The sequence below is a fragment of the Recurvomyces mirabilis genome (genome assembly GCF_035927965.1).
Source record: "Recurvomyces mirabilis strain CCFEE 5264 chromosome Unknown scaffold_27, whole genome shotgun sequence".
Lineage (NCBI taxonomy): Eukaryota > Fungi > Ascomycota > Dothideomycetes > Mycosphaerellales > Teratosphaeriaceae > Recurvomyces > Recurvomyces mirabilis.
The window spans coordinates 206,021-225,310 of record NW_027041961.1 but is presented as its reverse complement, the minus strand read 5'-3'; the positions used below and the strand labels follow the sequence as shown (position 1 = coordinate 225,310).

General features: G+C 52.6%; 10 protein-coding genes across 10 annotated transcripts; 6 read left to right on the top strand and 4 right to left on the bottom strand.

Moving 5' to 3' along the window:
• Positions 1 to 101: 101 nt before the first annotated feature.
• Positions 102 to 1,799, bottom strand: LTS14_008783 (uncharacterized protein; the record flags this gene model as incomplete). The annotated part of the gene is made up of 1 exon (XM_064841469.1): positions 102 to 1,799. The coding sequence occupies one exon, from the start codon at positions 1,797 to 1,799 to the stop codon at positions 102 to 104; it is 1,698 nt and encodes a 565-aa protein (XP_064690960.1).
• A 240-nt stretch (positions 1,800 to 2,039) lies between these two features.
• PRE9 (Proteasome subunit alpha type-3) lies at positions 2,040 to 2,918 on the top strand (the record flags this gene model as incomplete). The annotated part of the gene is made up of 2 exons (XM_064841468.1): positions 2,040 to 2,248; positions 2,309 to 2,918. The coding sequence occupies 2 exons, from the start codon at positions 2,040 to 2,042 to the stop codon at positions 2,916 to 2,918; spliced, it is 819 nt and encodes a 272-aa protein (XP_064690959.1).
• Positions 2,919 to 3,242: 324 nt separating this feature from the next.
• Positions 3,243 to 4,907, top strand: LTS14_008781 (uncharacterized protein; the record flags this gene model as incomplete). Its single annotated transcript, XM_064841467.1, has 1 exon — positions 3,243 to 4,907. One exon carries the CDS (start codon positions 3,243 to 3,245, stop codon positions 4,905 to 4,907), a length of 1,665 nt encoding a protein of 554 aa, XP_064690958.1.
• Positions 4,908 to 6,078: 1,171 nt separating this feature from the next.
• On the top strand, positions 6,079 to 7,399 carry LTS14_008780 (uncharacterized protein; the record flags this gene model as incomplete). The annotated part of the gene is made up of 2 exons (XM_064841466.1): positions 6,079 to 6,476; positions 6,529 to 7,399. 2 exons carry the CDS (start codon positions 6,079 to 6,081, stop codon positions 7,397 to 7,399), a joined length of 1,269 nt encoding a protein of 422 aa, XP_064690957.1.
• Positions 7,400 to 8,148: 749 nt separating this feature from the next.
• On the bottom strand, positions 8,149 to 9,219 carry LTS14_008779 (uncharacterized protein; the record flags this gene model as incomplete). Its single annotated transcript, XM_064841465.1, has 1 exon — positions 8,149 to 9,219. One exon carries the CDS (start codon positions 9,217 to 9,219, stop codon positions 8,149 to 8,151), a length of 1,071 nt encoding a protein of 356 aa, XP_064690956.1.
• A 762-nt stretch (positions 9,220 to 9,981) lies between these two features.
• On the top strand, positions 9,982 to 11,735 carry LTS14_008778 (uncharacterized protein; the record flags this gene model as incomplete). The annotated part of the gene is made up of 6 exons (XM_064841464.1): positions 9,982 to 10,001; positions 10,067 to 10,103; positions 10,153 to 10,199; positions 10,252 to 11,214; positions 11,265 to 11,455; positions 11,509 to 11,735. The coding sequence occupies 6 exons, from the start codon at positions 9,982 to 9,984 to the stop codon at positions 11,733 to 11,735; spliced, it is 1,485 nt and encodes a 494-aa protein (XP_064690955.1).
• A 394-nt stretch (positions 11,736 to 12,129) lies between these two features.
• Positions 12,130 to 12,630, top strand: LTS14_008777 (uncharacterized protein; the record flags this gene model as incomplete). Its single annotated transcript, XM_064841463.1, has 3 exons — positions 12,130 to 12,321; positions 12,373 to 12,570; positions 12,607 to 12,630. 3 exons carry the CDS (start codon positions 12,130 to 12,132, stop codon positions 12,628 to 12,630), a joined length of 414 nt encoding a protein of 137 aa, XP_064690954.1.
• A 699-nt stretch (positions 12,631 to 13,329) lies between these two features.
• LTS14_008776 (uncharacterized protein) lies at positions 13,330 to 14,664 on the top strand (the record flags this gene model as incomplete). Its single annotated transcript, XM_064841462.1, has 2 exons — positions 13,330 to 14,283; positions 14,341 to 14,664. 2 exons carry the CDS (start codon positions 13,330 to 13,332, stop codon positions 14,662 to 14,664), a joined length of 1,278 nt encoding a protein of 425 aa, XP_064690953.1.
• A 902-nt stretch (positions 14,665 to 15,566) lies between these two features.
• On the bottom strand, positions 15,567 to 16,215 carry LTS14_008775 (uncharacterized protein; the record flags this gene model as incomplete). The annotated part of the gene is made up of 2 exons (XM_064841461.1): positions 15,567 to 15,890; positions 15,952 to 16,215. The coding sequence occupies 2 exons, from the start codon at positions 16,213 to 16,215 to the stop codon at positions 15,567 to 15,569; spliced, it is 588 nt and encodes a 195-aa protein (XP_064690952.1).
• Positions 16,216 to 17,879: 1,664 nt separating this feature from the next.
• LTS14_008774 (uncharacterized protein) lies at positions 17,880 to 19,116 on the bottom strand (the record flags this gene model as incomplete). The annotated part of the gene is made up of 2 exons (XM_064841460.1): positions 17,880 to 18,022; positions 18,078 to 19,116. 2 exons carry the CDS (start codon positions 19,114 to 19,116, stop codon positions 17,880 to 17,882), a joined length of 1,182 nt encoding a protein of 393 aa, XP_064690951.1.
• Positions 19,117 to 19,290: the final 174 nt, after the last annotated feature.

The window sequence follows — 19,290 nt, the reverse complement described above, 5'->3', positions numbered from 1 at the left end:
GGTACGGAAGCTCGGTGAGTAAGTATCACGTGCTTGTCACTTTCACATGACAGAAAGGCGGCGTAGATAGTGCAACAAGCATACCTCATCAATTCTTCATTTCATCCTCTCCTCGATCCCAAAGTAACCCTCTCCAACTCCCTCTCCCCATCCCTCAACTGCCCCCTCGCATATCTCTCCTCCTTCTCCGTCCGCCTCCTGTCCTCCTCCACGACCCTCTGCCTCTGCGCTAGAGCAGCCTCTCGCCTCTGCTTCTCGGCAAGGTTGCGCTCGGCCTCAGCCTTCGCATCGTCCGTCAAGTCATCAGGAGCAGGTGCAGCAGGCAGCGATCTGATATGCGATCTTACGATCTGATCTCTGGTTGGTGCTAGTAGGGAGATGAAGTGGAGGTGCGAGAGAAGGGGTTGTGGTAGGGTGTCGAGTGTAGAGAAGCTGTTGAGTTCTCGCAAGGGTACGGTCTTGAGCAGTGTGAGCAAGTCCGCTTTCCGCGTGCTTTCCTGCAGCTTCAGGCGGTTGATATGGTCGCGATACAACTTCTCGCGATCCTTGTCACTCAGCTTTCGGTCGTTCAACTCAGGCTCTCGCTTGAATTTCCGCTTGAACTCGGGCCAGTATAGCTTTGGATTCGCCTTCTCGGCTAAGAAAGCCAGGTACGGGATTCTGGGATCGAGCTTCTCCATCTTTGCTCGTTCTTCTTTGATCTGAGCAGCCTTGTCGCGGGTCCAGACGTCCCAGACTTCTTTTCGTGCGCGCATGTTGGGTAGTACTGTGTAGCGATCGTCGTTGAGGATGCTGGCTTCGCTTTCGTCGGATATCAGTTTGTCCCAGGGTGTGAAGGGTGAGATGTGGTAGTCGTCCAGGAGATCTCGGAACAGATTTGCGGCATCCTCGTCCGAGATGGCGAGACCTTGGTCGTCTGTCTCATAGTCCTCCATACCGTCCTCAAGATCAGCATCACCGTACTCCTCCGGGTCAAGACCATATTCCTTTCCCATGGCTGCCAACTGCCAAGCTATATCATCCTCACCGAACTCGACAGGAGCTTCCTCCTCAGGTTCATCGTGGGGCACAACCTCGCCCTGACCTTCAGCATCGTCACCATCTATCTCATTGACCGCACCCTCATCGTCCGTGACCTCCACATACTCATAACTACCGTCACTATCATAACCCACATCACCCACCTCGTGCTCCACCACTTCGACCACCTCCTTCACATCCTGCTCCTCAGCACGCTCCGCCTCAGCAGCCAACTCAGCCATCATAGCTTCCTCATCCTCCCTCTGCAGACTTTCGCTTCGCCGTCGTCTGCTCGTTCCCTCCTCAGCATTAGCCTTGGCATTGATCTCTTCGACCTTGCTGCTTTCCCGCATCTTCTTCAGCTCCTCCTCCGCCCAACGAGCATTCTCCGCCTTCTCCTTTTGCTGCTTCTCCCACGCATCGAATTCTTTAACGGCGGGCCAGACGTCCTTGGGCACATACCAGAAGCTCTCTTTGGTCTTCTGATTGTGCACAAAGCGTCGGCCAAGTTTGGTCTTCACCAGTATCCATGGTTCGTATCCAGGTAGAGCATGTTTTGATTTGGGACGATCTTCCGCATTTCGGCGATCGAAACGTGCGTCTCTGTGCAGCCCATTGTGCCTGTGGTGCTCGTGATCTGGCGTGGGAGCACCGAGTTGCTGCTCGTTTTCGTTGCCGTAGCCATATCGTTCCACACCAGCACCATCTTCTTCTGCAAATGACACAAAGTCATCTCCACCTGCCGGCGAAGGCCTCAGTCGCTTGGCAGGCGACTCCATCGTCCGTACGTGTGTGGACAAGTCAATCTACTTGTAGTGCTGGAGCTTGAATTTTGGCGAAGCAGTGAATCTGCCGAAGTTCTTCCAGGCTTGCACGCGTTCGAGCTCTGCCTTGGGTGAGCTCTCGTAGACTATCAACGAGAGCTCGCGACCAATACAACGCTCTTCAACAATACAAAAACAGTTCCATTAAGATCGGGACTTCGCTACACACAATACTACAGAAGATAAGCCGCAAACATGGCTCGTCGCTACGACTCCCGCACAACCATCTTCTCGCCTGAAGGCCGCCTCTACCAAGTCGAATACGCACTGGAAGCCATCTCGCACGCCGGCACAGCTCTAGGCATATTAGCAACCGACGGCATCGTCCTAGCAGCAGAGCGGAAAGTCACAAGCAAGCTCCTCGAGCAAGATACGAGCGCTGAGAAGCTGTACATACTCAATGAGTTCGTCAAGCACTACACATACAAACAAAGATGACAACCTACTGATGATGGATGTAATAGCAATATGATCTGCGCAGTAGCAGGCATGACAGCCGACGCGAACATACTCATCAATTACGCCCGCCAAGCCGCTCAACGCTATCTCCTCACCTATAATACCGACATCCCCTGCGAACAGCTCGTCCGCCGCCTCTGCGACCTGAAGCAAGGCTATACACAACACGGTGGTCTACGCCCCTTCGGCGTCTCCTTCATCTACGCCGGCTGGGATCCGCAACGCCAGTTCCAGCTCTACCAGTCTAACCCCTCCGGAAACTACGGCGGCTGGAAGGCTACGAGCGTGGGAGCGAACAATGCGAGTGCGCAGTCTTTGCTGAAGCAGGATTACAACGAGGAGTGTAATCTGAATCAGGCTTGTGAGTTGGCGGTCAAGGTGCTGAGCAAGACTATGGATAGCACGACTCTCACAAGCGAGAAGCTGGAGTTTGCGACGGTGGGGAAGACGAAGGAGGGCACGATCTATCATCATTTGTGGGCGGCGGATGAGATCGATGCGCTGTTGAAGGAGCATGGGTTGGGGAAGAAGGAGGAGAGTGAGCCCGGTACCACGAGTGCGGCTACGAACGCCGAGAATCGGCCTGAGGGGGCACCTGCTGCGGGTGTACATTAGGGTTGGATGTGAGTGAGGGTGGAATGGTGTGAATTGACGGGGTATGTATTATACAGTGATGCATCAGCGAGGCGTCGAGAAAGGGTCACGTGGGCTGGTGCCTGAAAAGACCTTACACTTTTATGTTTGCGGAAGGAACGAGTGACGCTAGCCTCTGCTTCAACAGTCAGCTTTCCACGAACGAACGTCACGGCTTCGCGACTTCAGGCGCATGAGGTACACACGCTGGAGACATCTTGACACTTTCGTAAGTTGTGCTCTCTTTCTATATCTCTTACTCAGTCTAGCTCTCTTGCGGTATATATCCCTCCTCAGCTTGACGATATGGCATATCAGCAGCAGCAGCAGCAACAGCAGCGCGCGGCTCCTACAGCGCCTATGTATGTCACCTCTCGGCAGCCTGATACCTCTGGTGCACCTAATGCTATACCGTGGGCTGCTCTACCTGTCTTCAGCCAACCAGCAACTGGTGCCGGCTGGATACCGCCGTCACGCCGTCCGAACATCGTGGATAGCAACCATGCTCCTCAGCTCGAAGCGCTTTATCCTGGTCTGATGTGCGCTGCGCAGCAACCAGGTGTTGCCGCTCCGGTGTCCAGATCATTCTCAGCTTTACCACCAACATATGAGCGAGGTGGCGGCCAATACAACCGCTCTTGGCAGGGCTCGCCTGACCGAGACGCGATGTCTCAGTCCCCCGGCCCTGAGCGTCCAGCGAAACGGCAAACCAAGAAGCGGCGCGACTTCTCGCCTCTTGCTGACGACGTCTTGGAAGTTACTGAGTTGCAGACTTCTCGTGGCACAGGACGCAAGCCGAAGGCAACAAGATGGCGTCCCGCGATACCACGCAGTCTCTTCCCAGATGGAGAAGAGGCTTCATATCGCTCGCGCTCACATTCGCCGCAAGACTCTGCAAGAGCTACGCCACCTTTCCCAAACGCTACTCCATCGGAGCACACTCAAGCCAGAACAGCACGGAAGGCACAGCCAAATCCTGCGCATTTCCACAACGGTATCGATCTCAATTCCGACGAGTGTAAGACGCCAGACTTCCAATTCGTCGACCGGAATTCCTATCGCACCGACATTCATATCTTCAGAGTCACCCAGCCACTTATAGCATGCCTGAAGCTCAAAGAATGCCTTGTCGAAACCTTCGTCGCTGAAGGACTGCCTCCGAGGGACTTGCTCAGGCTGGACACGCAGGAGCTGCATCTACTTGATCCCAGCCAGCCGGCCCACATGGTGCTACTGGTGGACGCCGTCCACGTCGACGGCAATCCGAGGAAGCCCGTCAGTCTTGCCGCAATTATAAGCAAGAACGACAGCCATATTCGTTGGTTCTACACGATTCTCTCTGCTTCGGCATTCCTTCGCAAACTTGAGGCTTTCTCGTGTATGCAATCTAGGCCCAAGGCACTGGAAGCGCATACCCAACCCCACGGCAGTCTCTACGTCTTACTACGTGAAGCCTTCCTCAAAGCAGTAGAGCACGCACACCACCCAGACCATCTCGCGGCTCACGCTCTTACGGATTACAGTCCCTCAATCTCGGATCCAGATACCGCGCTCGCTCGGCTGGAAGGTAGCAAAGACCTCTACTTCTCCCACAACGGCAAATCCGAACACCTAGATCTCGAGCACGACCGCTACCTCCTCGCCATCGAACCAGCAGAGCGCTTCATAGCGTCCGATCTCAAACTTCCCTGCTCCGCTTACCTGTTGCTCAAGCGTCGCTTCTTCCAAGCTTTTTGGAGGGATCTGGTGGCTTGTAAGGAGAAAATTGGAAATGGGAGGTCCAAAGTAAGGACTGAACATGCGCATGAGGCTTGGCTTGTTAATGAGGGTGGGGTCAAGGCGATGGTGGGGAGGAGGCTGGTTGTTGCTTGGAGGGTGTTGGGGTTGTTGGAGGAGAAGAGGTTTTTGCCTTGGTTGAAGGCTGGGGGAATGGTTGAGGAGGTTTGGAAGCAAGGTGATGGCGTTGTTTGACCGCAGACAAACGACCTGTATGTGTGATTTGTGATGGATGGTATGCCCTCTCTCTGCTGTAGCTCGGTATTGTTGCTTGAGGAACAGTACTTTATTATGCAGCGGATAATGTGACAGCTCTTTCTCGTCCCCTTATAACATCAATGAAAATCTCAATGAAACTGGCCTGGTCTTTGCCAGCCATACACCCTTGTGACCTTGATAGAGGAGGGCAACTTAATGGAGAACTCATGCTCACGGACATAATGTAATAGTTCAGCTGTCGTCGAAGCTCACACGACCAACTTTCCCTCTCCATCATAATCCTTGCGCAGAACGCGCGGCAGGACCCGATCAATGCCTCCTTCTTGCTCCATCGTAAAAGCTTTCGTGCAACGTCCGCGGGACCGACTGGGCAGTTCATTTCATCTCATTCGATGACGACGCGCCGCACGCACGCATACGATCAGCGCAATGCAGCGGCGGCGGTGAGGTGTCTGGCTCCTTCGGGCGTGGCTGTGCCTTTCAGCATCGACTCACGTTGAAGATATGTACCATGGTATTATTGGGCTCGGTTGCCTAGTAGGAGTCTTGTTATGCTTTGGCCAAGGAAGGTACTGGGATGCCTGCTGCGCTCCCGCGGCGGCCTTGTCTCTAGGCAAAGCAAACGTCCGACGTTCTTCTGTGCTCTCTTACTGTATCAATCGGACTTCTATACCCTCTCCTTTGCGTTCCGGCTTCTATGAGATGTGATCGCCGCGATCTTTTGGAGAAGATGATATGAGGACTTTCACGTTGCCGCTTCTCCCTTCACCGAGCCGTGGCTTCGATCGAGGATCACGACACTTTCGCCTCTGTTCTGGCCCACTCTTGATCGTTATTGTCATTACTCTGACAGCGATCCTGCTGTCCCCGCTACGGCAAACGGTCCTCAGTCAGTATGCCTACAAGCGGATCTGGCTTAAGTCTCTGGACCAGCCATGGCGCCATCTACCGAAAGATTCATCTTTGTATCAAGGAGCGAGAGATTGTGCTCAGGAAACGCTAGATCAAGGGAATCAGTCGGCCCTTATTGATTGTCCGGGTAAGTCATGCTCGTCTCGGCAATCATGCTATCAGACTGACCATCGCAGCCTTCCCATCTCCGGCCTTAGGTAGTCATGAAGTACTGGGCACATACGCTCACTCATGTATGACCAGGGTCTCTCGTCACAAGGCTAGAGACGCGCATGTTCGACGTACTACTACACATGATTCCCCACATGATCACGACGTAGTGAAGGGACGCGTAATTCCTGATGGTGCTCGATCTGCCATTGTCTTTCGTGCCTGGGAAGGCTTCGACTGGGACGATGACGATGTCCAGAACCTTCGGAAGATGCAAGAAGATCTCTCCGATCTTACCGACGGGGATGGGCGACCCGCCTTCGATGTCACCATACTGATGCACATCCATAATGTCAGCCTCTTCAACACGAACACTTCGGAGCAAATCATCCGAAATCTTGTGCCGAACGAGTTCGCTTCTATGACTCATCTGTGGACTTACAACGACACCCAAGGAGCGTATCCACTGGTCGGAGACCATGAGTAGGTCAGCCACTTGTGGTTTGGTAGAAATTGTTCTCACTTCTCTGTACAGGGTCTACTACCACATGTTCATGGCTCTGCAGCTTTTCTCTCAGCGGAATGCACAGTACAAAATGCTATGGAACTGGGAAATGGATGTTCGGTATACAGGCCGCCATGATTTCTTCCAGAAAACTGGTCAGTGGGCAGACAAGCAATTAGCGGATGATACATGGCATCAAAACCAACGATTCCATGTGCCATGTCCGGAGCGGCCCTTCCATGATTCTGCGGCCCTGAGTGTCTGCCACGATCTGAATGAAGAGTATATCGACGACGCTCATGCTACCTCAACAGACATAAGATCGCCTGAAGAGACTGATCTGATCACACTGCTACCATTATTCGACGTTGCCGGAACAATGTGGCCCTACAGAGATCATACCTACAATTATGACCTTCGCCCGTCGTGGCTGAGTCCTCGATTGGCCTCGGTAGGCACGAATGTGCGACTTTCGAAACGCCTACTCCAAATCATGCACGAAGAGAACGTTGCGGGTCGCAGTATGGTGTCTGAGATGTGGCCGGCGACAGCAGCACATCATGCAGGTCTGAAGATTGTGTATGCACCACATCCCATGTACTTCGAGCAGCAATGGTCGGCTGAGCAGTTGGAGACAACATTCAATGCCGGTGCAAATGGACGGGTGGGAGGTTCGTTGGATACTGTAGTCAATCAGGAAAAGAACTTTCGCGGATCCACCTGGTATTGGACGACTGAGTTTGGTCCGCAACTCTACCATCGTTGGATGGGTCTCGCTCACGAAGGCCCTGGTTCGTCCGTGTGGGAGGAGGAGCATGGTCTGATGTGTCTGCCTGCTATGCTACTGCATCCCATCAAGAAATCAGCGCTTCGCAAGACGACCAGCACAGATGCAGGGTGAAGCTCGCACGCCACGTGTTCCAGCTGTTATTTGCAGACGGCGTCACCTGGCACACATACGGCGCTCTGTAGAGATGACCAATGTCACAGCTCAACTAAAATGAGTGCCCAACGACCTGCGAAGCCTTGGGGACATGGTCAAGCCGATCCAGCCACCAGTCATCAGACAAATTGTTAGTGATCGAGAGACCACGACCGACATAGCCTTGAGCATATGCCGTACTGTCACGCTTCATCAAATTTGCATCATCCAGGATCGGGGCGATCAGTAATTCACCTTTAGATCAGATGGACAGCAGACGATAGATACATGTAAGCTGATATATAAGACGAGCATGACGTAACATAGGAGGAGATGGGGCGTAAGAGTTCTTTTGTCGGTATATCGCCGTTTGTATAGTCAAGGTTACACTATGCCAGATCCCGGGAGACTGCATCATCTCTGACGGGACCTAGAGGGCGAAGACAAGCGGCGAAATCTAAGTCGGTGTTACATCTGTGTCCTTGTATCCTTGAGCACGATTGCCAATCTAGTTGCCACCGTTGTAGTGTTGGACGTAGAGTACGGGGCCACATCTCGCGACTCACATGTGCGCCATCGAACGCCTTCAAGGTTTGGACCAAGGACTGATTCGGGTACTTGGTTCCTCTCAGATGGCATAACGGTTGAGTGCATCTTTTCAAGAGTTGAGCATCAAGGGACGCAACGAGGCTATCTGCTACACTCCTTCTGGGCTGATCTACTCAGTGTCACGGTAGCTCTTCTCTAAAGACAGCCATGCGGTGTCTTCCATGGTCGTCGATCCACACCCTGAACATACCACCGCAATTGAAATCCGCCACAATATGTCCTTTGCCGTCTTCAAAGTCAATGCCGATGATACCACCCTCACCTTCTCCAGTCTTGTGCCATCGATCTTCGGCAGACTGCTGCAGAGCGCCGTGTGGTCCGGCGACGGCACTCACAGCTGTTTGTAGTGGCATCGTACCACAACGCTGGGTACTGTCACACGAGAAACGAGCCATAGCAGCAGCGGTTCTGATCGCGCTTAGCCGTAGAAATGAGTCACCATTACCTGTTCCCGACATGCCAACGGCTCGTGGGACTGGCGGTTGCACATGTGGTAGCGGCACATAGCCTCTCATGCTTGGGAAACAGTCTGCCATCGATGACAGGAAGCCCGATTGGTGATCTGCGGATATGCTGGTGACATGTTGATACCATTGCTCCGCCCAGAAGCCAGCGCCCAGCGTAGGCGTGTCACCGATACGACCCGGCAGCTTGTTTGTAATTCCCCCTGTGGAAGTTGCTACACATATTGTGCCGCTACTGTCGAGGACTACGCAACCAACTGTTCCTTGTGGCAGATATTCTTGCCCATCCCAGCCAGGATTGTCAAAACCACTCTTTGGTAGACCAGTGTCTTCAGAATTCTCCTGTGCAGCACGCCTGTGGTTTTGGTACGTCTCATCGTCGTGAGATAGGTCCAAACCTCTTCGATGTTCGTCCCACCTCTTCCTTGTCCAGAAGTAATCTGGCTCTACGAGATCCAAGCCCCACTGACTTGCAAGCTTATCACATGTCTCACCAGCGATCTGCACATGCGGTCCTGCACCTCCTCCATCGTCCTCTTCACCTCGCAGCAACATTTCCTTGGCTAACAGGATGGGATTCTTGGCCTTGGTGACTCTCATCGCGCCTACACCCCTTTTACGAGAGCCTTTACTTACCATCACGGAAGCCTCGAGCTCGTGTGTTTCTATTGAGGTAAAGACCGCTCCGTGGCCAGCGTTGAACAGTGGATTGTTCTCCAATAGCATTACGGCATGGGTCGCTACATCGATCGCAGCAGCATCTCGCTTGGTCAACGATTGATAAGCATCATCGAGGATCGCCAGCAGTGCTTTGCGGAAGGTCTGGTAGGCGGGTGGAAGTAAGTTGGCTCTGGTGATGTTGCCAGCACCTCCATGTATGTGATGATGCGAGGCACAATGCCTCGTGGCTTCTCAGAGTATTCCATCGCTCCCACCGGATAAAGATCTATGACATTAATGGGATTTCCATACAGTTGTGTGAATAACATGCACCTTTTGGTTTGTGATGAGCTTGTGTGATAAAGACTTAAGCTCATTTGTTCCATGACGTGCCAAGGCCGCATCCGAACGGCTGAACTGGACTCATTAAAACAGACCTCCTCCAACACATGAACAATACGTTAAGATCCTTCGACGGCTGCCACGACCATCAAACAGCTCCAGGATGCACAAATATGCTCCTCAATATCTTACCTCCACAATATCGGCCTCCATGGACGGCGACCATGGCTGCAGACACCTTGATTGGGGTTCGTCGTGAAAAAATTCGTCAAACGATGCGTATCACGATCGGCAAGTGGCTGTTCCGTTTGCTGAACTGGCCAACGATGTATTTCTGCCACTCCCTGGTACCTCCGATTATGTCTATGGCTTAGGTACGGCTGTATGCAACATGGAGTTTCGAGGTACAACTCATAGCGAGACTTGAGCAACGTGCGGGGCTGCTCTCCTCGAGCTCACCATGTCCTCGGCAACCTTTTCCGTCACATGTACTCTGTGAGTAGGAGGTAAGTAGATTTCTAATTGCTTCTATACTGTATCTTTACCAGCATATACATACAAAGACGGCCAGGATGTCGATGCAAACAAACCTGTTCATCAACGGCGAAGTAAGTACCGATACGTCGAGGGAGCATCTTGTTGCTGATGGTTCTGAAGTACGTGCCTTCCTCAAGCGGCGAGACAATTACCATCCACAGTCCGAGGTCCGTTCTGCATGTGAATACTGCCATCAGACGTTACTTAACAGTGCCACAGCGATGACTCCCTAGTAAGCGACAAAGTACAAATAGCTGGCGAAGCAGAAGTCGACAGTGCTGTCCGAGCAGCCAAAGCAGCCTTCCCAGCATGGCGAGACACAGCAGCAGCCAAACGAGCAGCGATCATGTTGAAGTTTGCCGACCTTCTGGAGCAAAACGCCGAGCGTCTTGGTAAGCTAGAGTCGGCCGCCATGGGACAACCAATCTCTGTGGCGAAAGCTTTCGTGGCAGGCGCAGTGGGTATCTGGCGATACTATGCTGGTTATGCGGGCAAGGTTGCAGGGGAATCTTTCAGTCCAGAAGCTGACGGTACGTACAAGATTGTGCAGTACGAGCCCCTGGGCGTCTGTGCTGGGATATGCGCGTGGAATGGTAGCCACGTTCTGGCAGCATGGAAGATGGGTCCTGCCATGGCTACTGGCAACACGTTTATCCTAAAGTCGTCCGAGAAGTCGCCGCTGTCTCTCGCAGCATACGGCGATCTCGTCAACGAGGCTGGTTTCCCACCAGGCGTTATCAACATCGTCAGCGGCGCGGGATCAACAGGATCGTTACTTGCCAACCATATGCAGATCGCCAAGATCGCTTTCACTGGATCCGCCACAGCTGGACGAGCAGTCATGGCAGCCTCCGCGAAGTCAAACCTGAAGCATGTCTCGCTTGAGCTGGGTGGAAAGTCACCGGCCCTCATCTTCGACGATGCCGATCTGGACAACGCTGTAGCAAACAACAGCGATGCTTTCCTCCGTAACTCTGGTCAGATCTGTTTCGCCGCTTCCCGCGTGCTCGTGCAAGAGGGCATAGCTCCCAAGTTCATCGAAGCCATAAAAGTAGCCTTTGAGAAGGCAGGTGAGAAAATGGGAGACCCGTCGCTCAAGGAAACTATGTTCGGTCCTCTGGCAGACAAGAAGCAGTTCGAGCGAGTCATGAGCTTCCTGGACGAGGGCCGTAAGGAAGGACTGTAAGTGCGAAAAGACGCTGCCAGAGAAGCGTACGCTGACATTCCTCTAGTGAGTATCTCACCGGCGGTAGTCGGAAAGGAGACAAGGGCACTTTTGTGCAGCCGACCATAATCCTGAAGCCTGATGTGAAGAGCAAAGTGTTCACCGACGAGATCTTTGGTCCTGTGATCGTGCTCCGCACCTTCAAGACCGAAGAGGAAGCCATCGAGCTCGCTAATGACACTACCTATGGGCTAGGATGTAAGTCGGCACGAAGCTTCCACCAATCTTGGCATGGCTGACCATTTCTACAGCTACCCTCTACACAGCCGACATTGGCCGAGCTCTGCGAGTCGCAAGCAAGATCGAAGCAGGCACAGTCGGCATCAACTCTGCTTTCTCCACATCTGTCCAGACGCCGTTCGGCGGCTTCAAGCAGAGTGGTATTGGTCGTGAAAGTGGTAAGGAGGCGCTGAGCGAGTATGTGCAGCCGAAGACGATCCACATCAACATCAACCTGAAGCCAAAGGCAAACCTGTGAGTATTACGAATAGAACAAAGAGTCAAACTATCTTGCCTTGCAGTCTCGTTGATCACTGCTGCACGTTGTGCTTTGTACAATGTTTTGTCGATAAGAGATGGATCAAGATCTCAAGTGTGCCGGCCAATGTATACGGTCGTGAAGACAACATTGTACCATCTCAGTAGTGGAGATGGCGATTACGACTGGCGTAACGGCATTGCGATATTTCTACTATGTGAGGGAGGGTCGTGGAGGCACATTCGACTTCAGTACTAATCCAAATCCCACTCCAGACGAGACGAACCCAGAGTTTGACAGGATTTCATGTATTGGAACTTACGACTGCATTTACTGTATAGGTATTTACTTCCACATCAACGGAATTAAGGCTTTCTGTGCTCACGTCGACGCAATGGCATACTGGATGATCCAGGCTTACAACATACCGAAAGAGTCGCGAGGGCCTGGCGGCATACCTGCGTGTGCAACAGTGACAGATGCAGAAGAAGCCATGATCAAGGACACCATGCTCCAGAAATTGAAGAACGAAGCTATCGCCGCTGGTTGGAACCCCGGAACAGTGGTAAAAAATTCCGTCATATTAGTGTGTCCCATGCCCGATCGTGGCACCAATTCGCCTTGAGTGGACGAGCAGACGATGGAGTATGAGGTCCAGAAAATAACCGGTTGGTATGTCGTCAAAGCTGTCAAGGACTTCTTGCAGCTGGATCCTGCTGTCCAAGCTGACACAAATTATCAAGGGCTCGTAGTGGACTATGCGCATGGCAATATACAGAAGCTTCGCAACAAGTGGCAACCGATCGAGAAGGCAATGCTTAGACAAGATGAGTTGGTAAGTTATGTTGAGCTTGCATCACCGAGCTTGCAGGGAGACTGGCATATTCGTGTTTAGCTAGGTAGCTGCACCGTTATGGTTTGAATGCAGAATATGTCATTGCCACTGGTCGAATTGTGCGTTTTATTGTCGCTGCATACGTCCCCATCCAAGAGGCCCTGGGGATCGAGTCACATGTGCGGCTCAAAAAACCCGCCTTCAAGGTGAAGCTGTTATACATTGGTCCATGTTGCCAAGTCCGGATGCTGATACTAGAGTATCGTCTACACATGGAAGCACGATGTTGGCGATGTAGTGCTGTAAGCACTTAGAAAAGAAGCTGTGGTGACTCGTGACATACATATCGTGAAAGTATTTTTAGCATTCATCGATCTCAGCCCTCTGTCATCCACGGACCACGAATTCTTGCTCGGCCGATGTGAGAAACAGCAGAAGGCCTGCTCATCGGCCTCCGGTATCAACAGGCCCCGTAGTGCATCGCACTGTACCAGAAAGGAGGTTGATAAGATTATTTATTGGCAGAATCCCGTTGGTGAGCAACAATCCGTAGCGCCATCCGGCCGCACCTATTCGGGGAACAGCGCAAGGTCAAGGCGCAGGAAGCTGGTGAGACTACTCGAGCGGGACACTTTTTATCACAGCCTCTTAGCTAGATAATAGGTAGGGGAGACAGTCTTGTCAGGCACTTTGCGTCCACTTCTTGTTGCATTGTTCGTTCCATCGATTGACTTTTGATCGATATCAACAACAGAAACCATGGCTCCAGCATCACCAGATGGCCTCAAGGTCATCATCCTTGGAGGCGGTATCGCTGGTCTCACCACTGCCCTCGCCTTGACGAAGTTTGCACCCAAGGGGCAAGTCCCCAAGATCGACATCTACGAGATCCGACCAGAACCCGCGGTCATCGGCGGCGCCGTCAACCTCACCCCCAATGCCCTCCGCATGCTGGACCACCTGGGTGCTTACCCGATCATGCAAGAGCGCGACTACGGCAAGATCATTGACTACCTAGAGGTCTTCGATGTCTACTCTGGCAAGCTCGCGGAATCGAGCTTCTCAGGACCAGACGGAAAGGGTATTGGAAACCCGCCTTTCAAGGCTCTGCGTATCACTCGCGGTGATGCTCTCAAGGCTGTCTTGGCGGCTGTGGACGCTCAGGAGAACATTACAATGACTTGTGGCAAGAGGACGGTCAAGATCGACGAGCAGCCGGACAAGGTCACAATTCACTTCGAGGATGGCGGGTCAGCATCTGGTGAGCTTTTGATGGGTTGTGACGGCATCCACTCCGTCACTCGCCTGAAGCACGTCGAGCCAGAGCGCAAGGCTTCGTACTCTGGTGTGGCCAACGCTTTCGGCTTCGCTCACGTTGGTCCTGACTTCCCCGTCCATTTCGAGTGCACAGCCATCAACTTTGCTCGACGTGGTATGCTTCTCACCTCATACCACAGCTCGAAGATGGACTCTATCTACGTTGGTGGTCTGATGCAAGTCGAGGATGTGGGGTCAAGAGACGGGTGGAAGTCAGTCGGTGCAGATGCTGAGAAGGTTCGCAATCAGCTCCTTGAGCGATTCGGTGACTCCAAGATCCCTTGCATTGTTCCATTGATCGAGAAGGCTCAAGACTTCTTCCTCTGGCCTGTGTACACTTTGAGCAAGCACGGCAAGTGGTCGACGGACCGTGTGATGTTGCTTGGTGATGCTGCTGTAAGTCCCAATCGTCTTTATGAGTTTCGAAATCGAGTGTGCTAACTTTGACAATAGCACGCCATGCCTCCTCAGGGAGAGTCCACTGGTATCGTCTTCGAAGACACCGTCCTCTTCTCCCGCTGCCTCACCCGATGGATTGAAAAGGGCCGTCCTGGCAACAACCTGCGAGAGCCATTCGAGGCCTATGAGGCCCTCCGAAAGAAGCGCATCGAGATCGCGTTCGACGAGTCCAAGAACGTCGTCAGCACTGTCTCCGATGCCGGTTGGGTGGGCCACACCATCAAGACTTACGTCGTCCCTTGGTTCCTGTGGTTCACAAGGGGCTACCGTGAGAAGCATTTCATCGAGGACGTCACGACGGTGGATATCAAGTATTAAATATCGGTGTGCTTGTATCTTTGATGCGGTGGCGTTTTGAGGATCTCCGCGTGCGTTGGCGATAGTGGCATCTGCATTGGGCGTGTGGAAAGTCGAGGTCTGTGGTCCTGGCAGAATGTGTTGCAGGATGTGTAGACTAGAGCTAGAACGATACTTTGAACGTCCATTGCTAGGCACGCATTCAGCCGTATCGAGTTTTGGTCTTGTCTCGTCACAGTTTCCTGGTACCGTACCAGAATAATATCGCCATGGCTCGAACGGTAGCTCCAAGACTGCACGTGGTCGGGTGTGTCTGAGTGACGGATATGGTACAAGCATGCCACTAATGGCATTCGCCATTGTTACTCTGAACATAGGTTGACAGTAGTGCGCGTGGGAACACGCCCATGCTTCAGCCATGCGCTCTATATTGACCCACCACGGCTAGGACAGGCAGTATCAGTTAACGTTTAGTGATTGACGTTGGTTGCTGGCTCGGGCAGAGCAAGGACTTTGTTGAAGCACATATGCTAGATAAGCGAGTGGTATTGATGAGCACAAGGTCAAATTGTATTGTTAATATAGACATATAGGTATCACATCAAGCCATAAGCGTCATTGTCGCTTTTAGATAAGTGATCGAACCCGAAAATCGAACAGTATGCCATTGTTGGTATCTCAGGAGCAGCTCGCCTAGACATGACCCTGTATGTTTGGAACCTGAGTTGCAGAATGTACAAATACCACCATAAGATTGATTAAGTTCGCGCATACGCCAGAGACCATCCATCGCTTCCCTTCCTTCTACCGTGAAATGTACTTTGCTGATGCCATGCTAGACAGCCGAGTGGCCACGAGTCTGTGTGAGACGACTCAGATGTCTAGGTTGCATATGCCATTGTCGTCTAACGCGAACGAGACGCTTAGTTGCGGAGGAGACGGCGGCTGGGGTTGGTGCAGTTGGATGGCACGAAGGTGCCAAGGTCGACGAGCCATGCACCGCTGTTGAACTCGGAGTAGACGGTGTTGATCAACCAGGCGTTCTCGGAGCCAGCTGCGGCTTGGGTGGTCTCGAGGACGATGATGCCGGTGACGAACTCAGGTGCGCCAGGGGCGATAGTCGTGCGCCAGCGGAGGAAGACAGCGTCGCATCCGTACCACAAGTTCAAGCGCTCGAAGGGGATGTTTGGCTGGGAGCCTTGGCCGGCGATGAAGGCATCGCGGGAGGCGAAGGTGACGGAGCCGAGCTGGAGTTGCTGTTAGTATGATTCTGCATTCATTATGTACCCATTTCGCAAGATTACTTACTGGCTGGGGACCAGTGCAGCCGGCATCGATCAGGGAGGTGACGGAGTCGGAGTAGTCCTGGAAGCCAGTGGTGAGAGAGGCCTCAGCGAGGGAGCTGCTGTAGTTGGAGATCAAGTTCTGGAAGTTGATGGCAACCTGGTCGGCATCGGCAGAGCTCATGCAGGAACCATCGTCACGAGCGACGTTCTTGCTCTGGCCGAAGATTGGCTCAGGAGCGGCGTAAGCGAAGGCAGCGAGAGCTGCGACGGCAATGAAGGAGCGCATATCGACTGTTGTGGTTTTGTTGTAGTGGGTTGATTAGGCAGATGGTCTTGTAGATGAACAGACTGTGGCGATTAGAAAGAAGAACTTGGTTTTGAACGAGTGACGAAATGGAAGAGATCCTAAATGATTCCTGGAAGAGTGCTAAGAAGGTTCAGTATAGCAAAACAGGATGGCAGGCGATCTTAAAGCAAGCAATCAACGCCGAGACACTCCTAGGCTCCATCACTTCTCCTGACCATGCCGAGCCAGCGCCTTGTCGTGTCCGTGCGGTGCTCTTCACTCAGCGCAACGGGACCGCGCTGGCGAAATGGGCATCACGAACCATGCCTACAACGGACACACAACAGGTAGGCGTTCCGGCCTCAGCGTGTCTGCGCAGCCGGTTTCGTGAACAGGAGAGTGTGCAGTCGCTCGGAAGGGTTAAGGCTGATGCTAATGTTGGACGGTGGCAAGGATCTGCTGTGCGCTACCACGTTTTAGCTCGTCGGTGGAGATGCAGGTCGCGGCTGTGGCGTGCCCATCGAGCAAATCATCATCCACTTGCAGATTTACCAGGACCGTGTCAGGTCATGTTTGTGGAGTTGCAATTTCACGATCTCTCGTTCGCGTGGCTTGGTGGTCTTGGAGGGCGGTCTTGCAGTCTCCATCAAGCCCTACAAGCACGCGAAGAGCATATGCAAGATATAGATATTCTTACGGACGTCTTGGAAGACTCACCACAATCGAAAAGAACTCCACCAACCATGCGCACCACTACTGATCGGCTCTCCTCTGTCCCATGGCATCCCGCGGCATGAATCGCGTTGCTAACAAATACCGGCATGGCGCGAATGTCCCGATAGATCGAACTCTGTCGCTAATACATGCTGCTTCGCCGAGCAATTGTTTATACAGCAACAGCCTAGCCTGCGACTGATGGACAGCGTGAGATTCAACACGACGACCAAGCCCATTTGTTTCAACACCGCCCAGCGACGCAATCAAACAAGTCTCGAACTTCGGCTGGGCCTGATCCAGTAAACGGTGTCAGCATGGCATGATGAGCCCGAGATTGGCTGACTGCTCGGCTCCCTGGATCTGCTTTCTGCTGTGTTCGTCGCAACACATGTAACTCCGTACACCTTGATTGTGTCACAACAGCCTGGTCATGAGATTAAAGTAGTCACTGCATTGCGGGCTTCTGCATGGAGCTATCGTGAAGGCATCTAGCACTGTCGGCGACTATGTCTAAGATTCTGTGTAGAAATCGACACCACCAGAGGAAACATACTGACCTCGCTCACATTCAAAACCAAACCCTGTCTTCGCTCGAGGCGTGCATTACGAAGACGAAGGCGACCAAGGATCACCTGCAAAGCCCTCCGGACCGCTCTCGTCAGACCGCCACAACGAGGTACATTGCAAATATTGCCAAGTCCTTTCGTTTGTTCGACATCAGCCTGCGCAAGACCATCCGAAATTTGAACGTTAAGAACAAACATACTGGCCATGAAACTCAGGACGATAGAAGACTTGTGATCTCTCCACTACTGTAGTGGACAAACTTGCCCAAAAGCAGTGCACTATCGAACCGTCACTCGAGATGGTTACCATCGCTAGCACCGCGAAGCATGCCATTGTTCACTGCATTGGCTCTTGACGACACAGTCAGTACCCCGCCTCCACTATTCGAGAAGCTCTCTCTTCGGTGTGGCTAGAATCTTGACATGTGCGTCCTTGTTGTTCACCAAAGCTTCAAAACCTTTTTTGGGCACATCATCCAATCCGATCCTGGCGGTAACCATCATCTCAGCGCCCTTGAACTTGCCTAGCATCAGGTCAGCTTGAATCCTTCAGACAACCTTCGAATGGCAAGTACCCACCATCCACATAATCTTTCACGGTCTCTGCAAAATCGTCATTATTATATGCCATGATCGTTCTCACCACAATCTCCTTCATCATGAACCATTGCATTGGCAGCTCAAAAGCTGTTTCCCATCCAGCGACATTCATATACGTGCCCTGCCTCCTGAGTGCATTCATGCCATCCTTCATACCGGGTGCGACTCCAGCACAGTCGAATGCTACATCAACACCTTCGCCTCGAGTCGCCTTTCGACACTCATCTGGCACCTCGACGTCTCTAGGGTTGAAGACAGCTTTGATCAGCTTCTTGCATTGCTCCTGCCGCAAAGCAGTAGGCTCAGAACAGAAAATCCTGTCCGCATCGACACCAAAAGCCAACAGATTGAAGATCACTGCGATGCCGACTGGCCCACCACCGAGAATCAACACGGACTTCTTCGACCACTTCGAAGCAGCAAATTGGCACTGCGTCAACGCTCTCCTGCCAACAGCTAAAGGCTCAATGAGTGCTGCATTCCTCAGATCAACACTTTCGGGTAGAGGATAGCACATGTTAGCCCTGACAGCGCACTTCTCGGCGAACCCACCGCCGCCTCCAGATAATCCATGGAACCCCCAAGACGGACAAATATTGCTCGATCGAAGCTGGATACAGGAATGACAGTTTTGGCAATTCACTCGCGGGTCCACCATCACCGGCATCCCTTCCTTGAGTTCCTGACCGTCTGCTGCTTTCCGGCCAGCAGGCACGGGACCAGCAATCTTCCCGCAGAACTCGTGGCATAGCACTATAGGCAGAGTGTCGCCTGTTACTGCGTGTGGGTGGCCTGGTTTGGGGATCACCATTGGGCCGGCTATGTATTCGTGCTGTTTGTATGGTGGGTCAGTGAAGCATTTCGTGCTAGGTAAGTCCGCTGGTATACCAACCAGATCACTACCACATATACCACCCCAGTGCACATCGACGATAACGTCCCTCTCGTCTTCGAGCTTCGGCTCCGGGATCTCTTCTACACGCACATCGCCTCGGTCGTGGAATCGTACCGCTCTCATATTTGTGTCAATCCGAAGGTCCTATAATTCGATACGCTGGAAATTGCCACACGTTGTGTAGACTGTTCTGTAAGACGCTGTGACTTTGTTGCAGAAGTCAATTTTCAAGAACAGCCTTTCGTGCCTGGCATCGTCGTCACCATAGGCAAATGTCGGGTATACTTAGCCTTGCGC